The sequence below is a fragment of the Bubalus bubalis genome, chromosome 9, assembly GCF_019923935.1.
Source record: "Bubalus bubalis isolate 160015118507 breed Murrah chromosome 9, NDDB_SH_1, whole genome shotgun sequence".
Classification (NCBI taxonomy): domain Eukaryota; kingdom Metazoa; phylum Chordata; class Mammalia; order Artiodactyla; family Bovidae; genus Bubalus; species Bubalus bubalis.
In genome coordinates this window covers 101,748,495-101,762,882 of record NC_059165.1, presented here as the reverse complement: position 1 = coordinate 101,762,882, position 14,388 = coordinate 101,748,495, and the positions used below count along the sequence as shown (strand labels likewise).

At 38.6% G+C, this 14,388-nt stretch overlaps 1 protein-coding gene and 1 long non-coding RNA gene across 2 annotated transcripts; one reads left to right on the top strand and one right to left on the bottom strand.

The window, feature by feature from the left end:
• The first annotated feature begins 984 nt into the window (after nt 1–984).
• Nucleotides 985–2,005, top strand: LOC102415980 (olfactory receptor-like protein OLF4). Its single transcript, XM_006073528.3, has one exon. It carries the CDS (start codon nt 1,049–1,051, stop codon nt 2,003–2,005), a length of 957 nt encoding a protein of 318 aa, XP_006073590.3. The 5' UTR covers nt 985–1,048.
• A 7,134-nt stretch (nt 2,006–9,139) lies between these two features.
• Nucleotides 9,140–12,416, bottom strand: LOC112586997. Its single transcript, XR_006553555.2, has 2 exons — nt 12,232–12,416; nt 9,140–9,388 (listed from the first exon to the last, which is right to left on the bottom strand). It is a non-coding gene; the product is annotated as an uncharacterized LOC112586997 (long non-coding RNA).
• Between the last annotated feature and the right edge of the window lie 1,972 nt (nt 12,417–14,388).

Here is a 14,388-nt window from a genome sequence, read left to right as displayed (position 1 = left end):
CATTTAAACATTGTTTAGGAGAAAATTAATCTGATCTGACTAGTTCGAGTGGTTACCAACCCTGGCCTAAGGAGGGTGGGTCTGGTTGAGAAATTCATGACAGAAACACAGCTCAGAAGCCATGGTGTGCCTGTGTATTGTGGAGTGGGAGCAGGTCTTAAAGCACAGGCACTGGGACTCATACATTAAGGTGATACAGTAAGGTGACAGAGGCCAGAACTCAATCAAAGATGGTACTGAGACTAGGATCTGCTTTAATTCACAGGAGGCCTTTGCAGCTAAAACCATAAAGTGCAGGGAACAATGTGAAAGGAGGGATTCTCTGTGGACTGAAGTGTCAGCTCTAGCTGGGAGGCCACCTTGTTCCTCAGGATCCCTGACACCATCTCTAATCACTCCCCATCTTGATTATCCCTCTGCCCTGCTGGCTTTCTCATTTGCCTTTGAACATGTGGAACCAGCATCTTCCTCAGGTCCTTTGCAGTGGCAGTTCCCTTTGCCACACACACACTTCTCCTGGTATCTCATTGGGTACTTCTCTCTCTTTCTTGACATCGCTTCAAATAACCCCTTGTTTGCAGCCCTTGCAACTTGGTATAAAATAATGCCACCTACTGTTCTCTCCTTTATACATGTTTTTGTTTTCTTCATAACACCTGTAACCTTCTAACATATTATATATTTATTTGAATATCATCTTTCACCATCCTTGGGTTGTGGGGGATTTGTTTTTAAGCACCTCTACTTATTCTCTGTATGGCTTGGGACAAGTTTGCTCTCAATATTTTTCTCAAATGCATGAAAGAATTTCTCATTAAAACTGTAAATACATGAACCATTTGGAAATATACTGAGAATGGGACAAAAATTTCTATTCAGAGGTGAAATGGGGTATAACTTTATGGAGAATTTATCTACATACAACATATTAACATCAATTTCATGCCAAAAAAATTGAAATTATAGTGTTTCAATGATGTGAGCTGTGTCTGTTTGGGTGAAAATTCTTCATGCTATTTTCTTCTTTCCTGATAGTCACCTTCATCACATGGAGCCAGGGAACAATACACAAATCCCAGAATTTCTTCTTCTGGGACTTTCAGAGGGACCAGAATTGCAGCCCCTCATCTTTGGGCTTTTCCTCTCCATGTACCTGATCACTGTGTTTGGAAACCTACTCATCATCCTAGCCTTCAGCTCAGACCCCCACCTCCACACCCCCATGTACTTCTTCCTCTCCAACCTGTCCTTTGTAGACATCTGCTTAACCTCCACCATCATCCCAAAGATGCTGCAAATCACTCAGACACAGAGGAAAGTCATCACCTATGAAGGCTGCATCATCCAGGTGTATTTTTACTTATTCTTTGCAGGATTAGATGACCTCCTCCTGACTGTGATGGCCTATGACCGGTATGTGGCCATCTGCCACCCGTTGCACTACACGGTCATCATGAGCCCCCGGCTCTGTGGACTGCTGGTGCTGCTGTCTTGGGTGTTGAGTTCTATGCATTCCTTGTTACAGAGTTTAATGATTTTGCAATTGTCTTTCTGTTCAGACTTGGAAATCCACCACTTTTTCTGTGAAACCACATGGCTCATCCAACTGGCCTGTTCTGACCCCTTTCTCAATAACATGGTGATGTCATTTGGATCTGTAATTCTCGGGGGTGGTCCCCTGGCTGGCATCCTTTACTCTTACTCTAAGATAGTATCCTCTATTTGTGGAATCTCATCAGCTCAGGGGCAGTGTAAAGCATTCTCCACCTGTGCATCTCACCTCTCTGTTGTCTCCTTATTTTATTGTTCGGCCTTAGGAGTGTATCTTAGCTTCACTGCTACCCACAGCTCACACACAAGTGCTATAGTATCGGTGATGTACACTGTGGTCACACCCATGCTGAACCCCTTCATCTACAGTCTGAGAAACAAAGACATAAAGAGAGCTCTAAAAAGATTCTTTGGGATGGAAACTTTTAGGAAAGGTCCATTTACCTCGAGCTGAAGAATGATAGCAGGGCTTAAAGTCTCAGAGCCAGATAGTGAGATTATTTGTTTAGATTATGGTAATAGCAACTGCTTCCTCATTTTATTACCTGGCATTTCCATTTCTTCGATTTCACTTCTCTCTACAATTTTAAAAACATCTTTTATTAACTTTTCTCTTCTCTGTCATCTAAGTTTTTTCTTTTGTTATTTTTCTGCTCTCTCAAATTGGTTCAAACCTTGTGTGAAACATGTAAATTCCCATTTATCTGATGAGCCTTCACACATTTCTTAATAAATTCTTCTGAAATGAAATGCTTTGTACTGAGTAAACTTTTTTTTTTTCATTTTATTAAAAGAATAAACATAGTTTGTGCTACTTCTATGAAAAATCTAACTTGGTAACCAAACCAATTATATAATTTCATAGGAGAATAAAATATGAAACTATAATTTGTTACTGTTTTAATTCATCATACCTTGGAACATCACTACCATAATTTCTCTTTTTGGAAATGTAGACATGAACAGATGTATGTTTCATAATTGGTCATCTGATTTTACACCCCTCAGGGTACTATTCTCTATTTAGCTCAGTGTTGCATTCTCTACAGGAGTTACTGAGAAAGCAGAGCATCAGATGCATGTCTCTAACTGGTATCTATATGAAACAGTAATTTCGATACAGAGTTTGACATAATAAGACCTAGAGTCAGACAGGACCTTAAGTATGATGCAACAGAAATTTATGTCAGATTATTCCTATGCAAAGTATTTTTTCATAGTGTCCATTTAGTTATTGAGGTCTTGGTTTAGTGTCTGTATGTAAAAGGGTTTATTGTTGGGGTGAAGGATTATTTGGTGTAAATATATCTTTCTGCTTCAAAACTTCCATTGTGCCTAAAAATATATGGTTCCTTCCAATGCTCTAAATGAAATATTTCCCCCATTCCATTTCTGTCATAACCAATACTGTTCCTTTATTATATATAATGTATATCATATATATATATATATCTCACACATCTCATATATATATTGTGTATATATAATATATATAACATCATATATATGCATATATATATATATATATATATATATATATATATACACATCTCCAAATCATGGCTCACTAGAGAGCTTAAATTCCTATCCAGTCCTGTGATAAAGGTGTAAGTTTTTACAAATAGGCATATCCTTTTTTCTCTTTTTTTAATTAATGTGTTTTTCATTGAAGGATAATTGCTTTACAGAATTTTGTTGTTTTCTGTCAAACCTCAACATGAATCAGCCATAGGTATGCATATATCCCCTCCCTTTTGAACCTCCCTCCCATTTCCCTCCCCATCCCACCCCTCTAGGTTGATACAGAACCCCTGTTTGAGTTTACTGATCTATACAGCAAATTCCTGTTGGCTATCTATTTTACATATCGTAATGTAAGTTTCCATGTTACTCTTTCCATACATCTCATCCTCCCCTCTCCCCATGTCCATAAGTCTATTCTCTATGTCTGTTTCTCCATTCTTGCCCTATAAATAAATTCTTCAGTATCATTTTTCTAGATTCCATATATATGTGTTAGAATATGGTATTTATCTTTCTCTTTCTGACTCACTTCACTCTGTATAATAGGTTCTAGGTTCATCCACCTCATTAGAACTGCCTCAAATGCATTTCTTTTTATGGTTGAGTAATATTCCACTGTGTATATATACCACAACTTCTTTGTCCATTCATCTGTCGATGGACATCTAGGTTGCTTCCATGTTCCAGTTATTGTAAATAACACTACAATTAACAATGGGATACATGTGTCTCTTTCAATTTTGGTTTCTTCAGGCTATATGCCTAGCAGTGTATTGGTGGGTCATATGGTGGTTTTATTCCTAGTTTTTAAGGAAAAATTCCAAACTCCATACTGTCTTCCATAGTGGCTGTATAAATTTACATTCCCACCAACAGTGCAAGAGTGTTCCCTTTTTTCCACACCCTTTCCAGCATTTATTGTTTGTAGACTTTTTGATGAGGACCATTCTGACTGATGTGAGGTGATATCTCATTGCAGTTTTGATTTGCATTTCTCTAATAATGAGCAACATAATGGCAGATTTATTTTGGGGGGCTCCAAAATCACTGCAGATGGTGACTGCAGCCATGAAATAAAAGGACACTTACTCCTTGGAAGAAACGTTATGACCAACCTAGATAGCATATTCAAAAGCAGAGACATTACTTTGACAACAAAGGTCCGTCTAGTCAAAGCTATGGTTTTTCTGGTAGTCATGTATGTATGTGAGAGTTGGACTATAAAGAAAGCTGAGCACCAAATAATTGATGCTTTTGAACTGTGGTGTTGTAGAAGACTCTTGAGAGTCCCTTGGACTGCAAGGAGATCCAACCAGTCCATCCTAAAGGAAATCAGTCCTGGGTGTTCATTGGAAGGACTGATGTTGAAGCTGAAACTCCAATACTTTGGCCACCTCATGCGAAGAGTTGACTCATTGGAAAAGACTCTGATGCTGGGAGGGATTGGGGGCAGGAAGAGAAGTGGGCGACAGAGGATGAAATGGCTGGATGGCATCCCCGACTCGATGGACATGAGTTTGAGTAAACTCCAGGAGTTGATGATGGACAGGGAGGCCTGGTGTGCTGAGATTCATGGGTTCACAAAGAGTCGGACACGACTGAGCAACTGAACTGAACTGAATATACTGCTAATTTTTAAAATTCAGAAAGTTGAATACTTTAAAAATGTACAGTTTATTGTATGAAATTGCACACTAATAGCATATCCCAGAGGCAGAGGTCACCATGGTTGTTTGCTGGGTTTCCTGAAAATGTATTTATTTATGATGCTGAAAAAGGAACACTGCACTTAAAAACTAGAGTGTCAATGTTGAAAATTAAATCATGCTAGGCAAAGGCTACCCACTCCAGTCCATGGGGTCATGAAGAGTCAGACACAACAGAGCAACTTTCACTTTCAGTGGAAGTCCAACAGAAGAATGAACGGGAGGTAGAAATTGCATCCAGTAAAAGTGGAACCTGAGTCTAAAGTTCTTGTGAATTAACAGGAGTAGACAAATAGGGTATTAATTGTAGAGGGTCAGTCGGTGAGGTGAGGGCATTTCATTTTATTGTAAGATGGGGCGTATTAGACTGTGCCTCCACATAGAGGAGAAAGATCTAAACTGAGGACTGTTTGCAAATACACACTTTCAATAGCTGTGTAGGAAACACACACATTACAGTATCTTCTCTCCTGTGTGCACATAAGAAACAAAAATCTTAGTTATGTAAAAAAAAAAAAATGTATGCTAGGGACGTTTACTTTGCAACTATTTTGTTATCTGTGAGGCTAAATAACTCTATGAATTTGTTAGTCATGCAGTGTTTCTCTATTTAAAAAATGTCTCTATAACTATTTTGTTTTATATAGTGGTATCAGAGTGTTATTCCTTTTTAAAATTGCATTCTTTGATAGGAAGGATTATTTTTTAACAAAAACCTTAAATTTGTGATTTAGTTCTTTTATATATGCATAGATATATTTGTGAGATTGCATAAGAACTGATAAATTTTGTTGGTCAAATCTGCCAACATTCTCTTCATTGCTTTTCAAAAGAATTTGGGTATTTGACCTACAACGATATATGAGTTACAGGTACACAGCATAATGATTTAATACTTGTTTATACTGCTAAATGATCACTACAGTAAATCTCCTTAACATCTGTCACCACATATAGTTACAGTTTATTTCTTGTGAGGGGAGCTTTTAGCATATACTGTCTCTTAGCAACTTTCAATTATGCTAAAAAGAGTATTATGAACTATAGTCACCATGCTGCACAGTACATACCACTCATTGCTCTTTACTGCTATTTTTCTTACCATAATAATTTGTCACTTTAATATTCTAAATGTGTCAACTCTTGCTGTAAGCAAGAAAGGAAAGTGATAGTTATTTAGCATTCTTAGTGGTGATAGACAACTTATACATATTTACTTCTATTAAGAGTTTCTCATTAGTTATTCCTTTCAGCCTTCTGATTAAGTCTTTTCCTAAAAATTGCATCGCCTCTGATCATAATTCTTTACCATTTGACTTACATTCTATAGCCATATTTGAATTCCTCTCTCTACATATAAGATAAAATTATAACTTAGATACTGCTCCTTCCTCACTTCATAAATGTTCTTCTGTTATATTTTTTCACTTCCAAATCTTTGGCAATTTGATCTTGAATTAGAGATCCATGTTAATATTGTTAAATTTTTACTCTTTTGTGTCTTTTTATCAGTTATTTGTAGATTTTCATTCAATTTTATTAGATCCTATTGTTCAGGAAGGGGCTCCACAGGTGTACTAATGGTAAAGAACCCATCTGCCAATGCAGGAGAATTAAGAGATGCAGGTTCGATCTCTGCATTGTGAAGATCCCCTAAAGGAGGGCATGGCAGCTCACTCCACAGTTCTTGCCTGGAGAATCCTTTGGCCAGATGGAGGCTACTGGCAAACTACAGTCCATAGGGTCACATGGAATCTGACATGACTGAAGTTACTTAGCACATGGCATATTGCTCAGGAAACAATATACTTAACATAATTGTACTCTCACCGATATATTTTGTTCCATAAGTTTTTAGTTTTTGAAAAATCTCTTTCTAAAATGTGTTCTTTCTAAATTCCGTATATCGTTACCATCTTTCTAAATTCTATATATATGCGTTAGTATACTGTATTGGTTTAGAAAAATCGTAATGATAACCCTGTATGGGAGACAGCAAAAGAGACACAGATGTATAAACAGTCTTTTGGACTCTGTGGGGGGGGATAATTTGGGAGAATGGCACTGAAACTTGTATAATATCATATAAGAAACGAATCGTCAGTCCAGGTTCATGCAGGATACAGGATGCTTGGGGCTGGTGCGTTGGGATGACCCAGAGGGATGGTATGGGGAGGGAAGTGGGAGGGGGGTTCAGGATTGGGAACACGTGTACACCTGTGGAGGATTCATGTTGATGTATGGCAAAACCAATACAATATTGTAAAGTAATTAGCCTCTAGTTAAAATTGCCGGTGCCAGCTGGCAAAGTCGATCAGGTCCTGAGAACGTGCACGGCGGGGCTGAGAAAAGAAACTAAAGCAAGAGAAATCTGCAACAAAGAGGGGGTCAAGAGGTTCAGACACGTCTCCACAAAGGGACGCAGTCTGACACCAACTTTATTCAGCATCTCATATTTATACAGAAGAGCGTGGGAAAGACAAGACAGTTAACATTTTCTTTGTTTGACCTACACATCTTACAAACAGTCACAAGAAATCTTGAGAGCATGGGAATGGCACCCTGTTATTATTTCTTACACCTGATAACATTTCTCTGTGCGTGAGAAGTTTGCACAGAACTCCAGGTGCCTGCAGTAAATAAGCGCCTAATCTCTGGGGTGGCGGGACAGAGAGCTATGTTTGCAAGCAAACCTTCAAGGACTGAGGCAGCTCCCAGAGCTGTGTCCTTTAGATAAAGGACCCCGTTCTCATGGGCAGCTCCCCGCATCTCCCCCTTTCTTTTTATATAGGCGTACGCTTATGTTCCTTCAACCGCAGACCATTTCCATAGATGGAAGCCTTTATCATACATAGATCATCAATCAGGTTTTTAATTAAACAAGGTGCAAGAAATAAAACAGTTAAAATTATTAAGAATAGTCCTCCTATGGCTGCTCCCAAGTACCAAATACTATTGACAGTAGGTACATGTTGAAAAAGTTATTTAACAAAAGACTCAGCTCTTTTTGCAACATCCAAATCAGGCCTAGGTTCATTTTCAATGCTCATTATTTCCTGATGTAGATGCAGCAAATCTAAGGAAATATTTTCATTATGCCAAATACCTTCTAAATGAGTTTTCACCTTATCCCAAGCAGTTATACTACCATTATATTTTTTTGGGGTAACACAGATCCATCGAAATCTGCATGACATTGTACCTGTAATCTCAACTTTATACTTTGAACCTCTTCACCTAAAATTTTTACAACATCATAAAGGGCATTTAATCGATCCTCTAGCTTTTTGTCAATATCTTCTTGAGTCCCCAAGGTAACGGATACATTTTGTGCCAGATTATTAACAAAAGTTGCAGTTTGCACTGAGTGTGCCAGGGTCAGGGCTGCAGTAATCGAGGAGGCAATAAGGGTTACCAAAGCTAAAAATCCCAGAATTATTAACCCTATTCCCCTGCGATAACGCATTAAAGCACCCTCTACTTCTCTCCAAAGTTCAAGTCCTCTTTCATCATACCAAGACCCATTAATCTTTACAGGAACCATAACAAAAGCAGGCTGTCTTAAGACTAAAACCCTAGTTTGATTAGTAATTCCCCTAAAGCAGTTAGTTAAGGTACAATTGTTACAAGTTACATCATAATTTCACAACCCAGGTTGTATATTTACAAATCCTACTAGTAAAGCATAAGGGTGAGACACACATGCACGAGGGTACCTCATGGTGAGATTCCATAAATAACCGTGTCTCACTTTCGATCCCACCTGAAGGTAGGAACCCTCACATCCAAGGGCAGCAGCTAATTTCCAGATTTCTGTTTGGAACACTTTAGAGCTGCCGAAGTTCCAAATACGGGATGCAAATTTCCTATTGTCCTGAGATCCAGGGTTTCGGGCCGAGTCTGGAGACCAGTCCCACAATGACTCATTTGTCCCAAATATGTTATAAACCGTAGCAGTTCCATCTCGACACAGTTTCCATGGTGCAGCAGTGACTCTTCCCCTTGTTCCAAAGTCGCAGAAAGGGATATCTAAAGGACCAGTTCCATTACGATGTTGAGGAGTTCCAGATTCTTTCGTTACTCCAGGAATATATAGGCTCCAACCATTGTCATAATCAGCATATCCTGACTCCCCAACAAAAAGACATCCTGTTGAATTAAAATATCTAGACAGACAAATAGGTAAGCGATCAAACACTCCATGATAAGAAAAATTAACTTGATTAGGAATAATATGTTTATCTGAAAAACCACCCAAAGCCACAGTATCATTAGTGTATATGGGAATGGACCGACCCTCCCAGCCCACTGGTTGGAGAAGGGGAGGATCGGGAAAATAAGCCCAGTAAGCATTTGAATATTCTTCAGAATGTGCAGTATTAATCTGATTTAAGATAATTAATAAGGTTATCAGAAAGCTTAAAGGCGATATCAGATCGCCCTGTACAGCAACACGATTCTGTGCCTCTCGCATCAATGCCTGAAGTTGTTGCCGAGATGGTAATTCATCATGCTCTTGAATAGTCAATCTCCTCATCTGGTTTACTAGCGATCGTCTCCGCTGTGCGTACCAACCTTTCCAGCAGCCAGCGCAGTGCTTTGGCATCCTGTGGGAAAACACAAACATGCCCTTGTCCCAAGATTAGTACAGGATCTGGTCCATACCATTTTCCCACAAGTGGGTCTTTCCAAAAGACTTTAGGTCTTATTGTTCATGCATCAAAATTCCAAAATCACTGTGCTGCTGAATGGCCACTTATATCCAATTGTAAAAAATTTAGAACAAATAAAGCATGGTTTAGAGTGTTGGAGGGGGTATTGGGATACAATTCCCCCTTCTTTAGTTTTTGCAATTGATGTTTGAGAGTTTGATGTGCCCGTTCAATAATTCCTTGACCTTGAGGATTATAAGGGATACCCGTTTTATGTGAGATAGACAATTGTGTACAAAAGAGTTGAAATTTTTTTCCAGTGTATCCTGGACCATTGTCTGTTTTTATGGTCTTAGGGGTTCCCATAACAGCAAAACATTTAATGCAATGAGCTATACAATGTTTGCTAGATTCTCTGGATTGTAGAGAGGCATGTAAAAAGCTGGAGAAGGTGTCAATAGTAACATGAACAAATTTTTGTTTACCAAATTCAGGAATATGGGTAACATCCATTTGCCATATGTCATTTGGCAACAATCCTCGGGGATTAATTCCATAATAGGGGATGCTAAAAAATTGAGGACATGTTTGACATTGCTTAATAATCTGTCTGGCAGCTTCTCGAGTAATGCCAGATTGAAGTCTTAAGCTATTGCTGTTTTGATGGTGTAAACTGTGAGAAGTTTTTGCCATTTGCTCCAATGAAGGAAATATCATACGTGTAGCTTTGTCAGCCAAAGAATTGCCTCGTGCTAAAGGTCCAGGAAGCCCAGAGTGAGCATGAATATGACCGAAATAGCATTTATTAACTCTGGAACAAATTAAATGTTGTATATCATGAAAAAGAGTTTGAATAGTAGAATTCAGGGTACCAATAAATGGAACAGTTTCAATAGTGTTTAAGGCTCTTATGATATATTGACTGTCTGAATATAAATTAAATGGAGCAGAGATTTGTAATAAAGCCTGAAAAACGGCAAATAGTTCTACTTCTTGAACAGACTTATAATTAGTACGCCAGGTGGCAGTATTGTCCTGTATAATCAAACTAGCTATTCCATTAGAAGAGCCATCAGTAAATACAGTTAGGGTGTCAGCAAGGGGCTGAGAAACAATGATTTTTGGGAAGAGAAATTGGTGATAGTGAGCAAATTGCAAAATTCTATCCCTTATCTCGCTTTTGTTGTTGATACAGTACTTCTTTGACTGTCTTTCTTTGTAATGCTGTGGCCAAAGTTATGCCTTGAACGTACGAAGGGCCGATATTGGCACAAATCCGTACATAATCGGATCAGCCTCCCTTTTTTCTGTAAGGTCTCAAGGCAGCTTGACAAGCTGAACTGGCATTCTCATAAGCAAGCTGTTTAGCCAACACCATCCCCGCCTGCTCATCCCCTATCACTTTACCAATTGCCTCAAGCAGGCAGGCAACAAAATCCTGATATGGTTCATCTGGCCCCTGGCGAATTTTAGATAAATCTTCAGTCTTTTTATCAGAATTTGGAAGCTTTTTCCATGCTCATAGAGCCGCAGCACTAATCTGAGGGTAGGCTCCAGGCAAATAATTAAGTTGACTATTAGTGTCTCGATAATCTCCTTCTCCCACCATCATTTCATAAGTGGTGTTCAGTCCCTGTCGCCAATTGATATCAGCTGTGATCCCACACTGCTCAGCAAACTCAGATTTCCATAGTAAATAATCTCCTCCAGATAAACAAGCCCGAGCAACCTGTTTCCAATCATTAGGTGGCAGATTTTGATTTCCTAAAGCCTCTATAATAGCCTGAGTAAATGGCACAGTTGGGCCGTATTGTGCACAAGCCATTTTTAACTCTTTAAGTTGCTTAAAGGGCAGCGGTTCATAATACCTCTGCTGTTGAGCATTTTCAAATACTGGATAGATTCCTGAAAACCCAGGAATATGTTCTCCTTCTTCATTAGCTCTCTTAATCGCTTGTTGAAGAGTAGATAATAATATCTCACTTCTAATTTTTATGTTTTCACTGGGCAAAGAAGCAGGGATAGATATAAGCTCTCTCAGTTCTACAAAAGGCGGAGGTGGATCGAGTCCAGCAAGAACCAAGGGAGGACATGCTGGAGGCACAGGCTGACTGGAGTGGGAATCTCCCTGTGCATCCTTCTTTACTGCTATAACAATCTTCTGAATTAAATTTTCCAGCTGTTCTTCAGAAAGCCCTGAATGCTTTAATTCCCCTTTTCTCGAGGGGGATTGCATGTTAACCGTCATTTCCCAAGGCATATTCTTTCTATGGTACTGAGCCGCTTGTTAATTTAACTCTTCCTGTTCATCAAAGCTTAACGTATCATCACTCCCTCCAGCCTTACAAGCTGTTCCCTCAGGCACAGCATAAAGCGGCTCAGGCGGAGGGGCGGAAGGCTCTGCAACTTCGGGTCCTGTGGAATCCCTGAGAGCCGTTTTAATTTTATGCCCCTCATGTTCAGGATCCAGACAGTCTCTTATGAGAGTCCACAAAGAAAAAGCATCCACAGGAACACGATTGGGACCATGTAATAGTCTGCAATTGTTTTCCTACTTTTTTTCCAAGTTTCCAGACTAACTGTTCCTTCCTCTGGAAACCAGGGACAAACCTCTTCTATAAAAAGTAAAAACTTCTCTAGCTGTAACTTATTTACATGAATTCCCCTACCCTTTAACATAGTTTTCAACATATGTACAAATAACTGGCGGCTATTGCCTTTTCCTATGATTTATTACTCTCGACAGTAACACTCCCTGCCCTTTTACTTTAATTAATTAGGAATTCCTTGTCACTTACTTCAATCTTGGCGGGCGGCGGTCGCGCTCAGATTCCCGAGTCCCTGTTCGGGCGCCGCCTGCAGGTGCCAGCCGGCAAAGTCGATCAGGTCCCGAGAACGTGCACGGCGGGGCTGAGAAAAGAAACTAAAGCAAGAGAAATCTACAACAAAGAGGGGGTCGAGAGGTTCAGACACGTCTCCACAAAGGGACGCAGTCTGACACCAACTTTATTCAGCATCTCATATTTATACAGAAGAGCATGAGAAAGACAAGACAGTTAACATTTTCTTTGTTTGACCTACACATCTTACAAACAGTCACAAGAAATCTTGAGAGCATGGGAATGGCACCCTGTTATTATTTCTTACACCAGATAACATTTCTCTGTGCGTGAGAAGTTTGCACAGAACTCCAGGTGCCTGCAGTAAATAAGCGCCTAATCTCTGGGGTGGTGGGACAGAGAGCTATGTTTGCAAGCAAACCCTCAAGGACTGAGGCAGCTCCCAGAGCTGTGTCCTTTAGATAAAGGACCCTGTTCTCACGGGCAGCTCCCTGCAAAAATAAATAAATTTAATTAAAAAATAAAATGTGTTCTTATACATACTTATATACTTTTACACAAATGATTCAATACAATTCTGAATTTATGATAAATGGTCTTTATATTTCAGTGACAAATAGTCATTATGTTTAATGTTTTCTACAATTTGTCCCTCTTTTGTTTCTTTCTCAATAATACCTCAGGGACTTGCTTCCAATCAACCAGTATAATGCTGATTCATTATTTCCATATCTGTATAATACTGCATGGTGTGGCTGTGTAACTCAGACATTTGGTGGTGTATTATATTATTTATAAATAAGTGACTATTATATCACTGCTACAAAAGTACTTTGGAATTCTTAGTTTAATATTATTTTTCTCAACCAAGGATAATTGTGTCCCCCAGGAAACTTTAAGCAATATTTCTAGACATTATTCACTGTCACACTGATGATGGGTAAGTGGTGGGCAAGGATGCTTCTAAATATCTTGCAATTTATAGGACAGACCCAGACCCAGAGAAGAATCTGGCAGAGAATGTCCAATTGTGCAGAGACTGAGGAATCCTGAGTTAAAAGTTATCAGTGTTTCTAATATCAATGGAAAAGTAGTTCCAATGTAGTTTTTCATATATTCGTCTAAAGAGTACTGCTTACTTTTGCACTGGGGTCTTTAGTCCATTTTAAAAAGATGTGTCAGATAAGGAACTACTTAATTTCCTTCTAGATAGGTGGCCATTTACTCCAGCTTTTATTCAACAATCCAGCATTTTCCAACCAAATAGGATGCAACCATCCCATAGGATACTGTTCATATCTAAAGGGACCTAATTCTTAATCATTCAACAAATAATAGCAAAACATTTGCTACTTGCCAGAAATTTCTGGATCATTCTATGTTATATTCTCTTGAGCCAAGGTCTTTTCTAAATTAATTCTTCATTCATGTCATAAGTGCTTAATTACTCCTATTATATATATCATGCTTCAGTCAGCTTTTGCTCTTCCATTCAGTTTTCTTTAATACAGTTGTGTGAAATCACCCTTTTAACTGGTTTCATAATTTAGCCATATTATGTCATTTAATAATTTATATTTTTCTTCAGTGTGTTTTTTAAATAAATGCAAATATATTCACAGACCTGGGAAAATAAGAATTGAATGAGGCAATTTAAGTCTCTGATGATTAGCATCTTGCAATATAGTGACAATGTCACAGTACACTGAAATAAAATACAGTCCTCAGGCTTAAATCATGTAAAGAAATTTATCCAGAATAAGAGAAGGAATTTCCATGGCCTACTCTATAAAGTAAGGTCTGGAAAGGCCTTTGCCTGTTGGTCAAAGACCAGAACTAGACTTGAAGTATGCCCATTGGATTAATTAAAAAAGTGAAAACATTAAGACCAACAGTAACAAACAAATTATGACTCGTAAGAAAAAAAGAGACAAGGCTTGCCTCATTCACTATCAGACCACACAGAAAAAGGTCAGATTATATGGAAAAGCACAGGAAAGACATCTTCTACTGCTTTATGTAACACATATGAAACGTCATATTTTGTGTGTTTTTATTTTTGAATTGTGAGTTTGCTATCTTTACTTATTCTTCTCTTGGGATATTATATCTGTA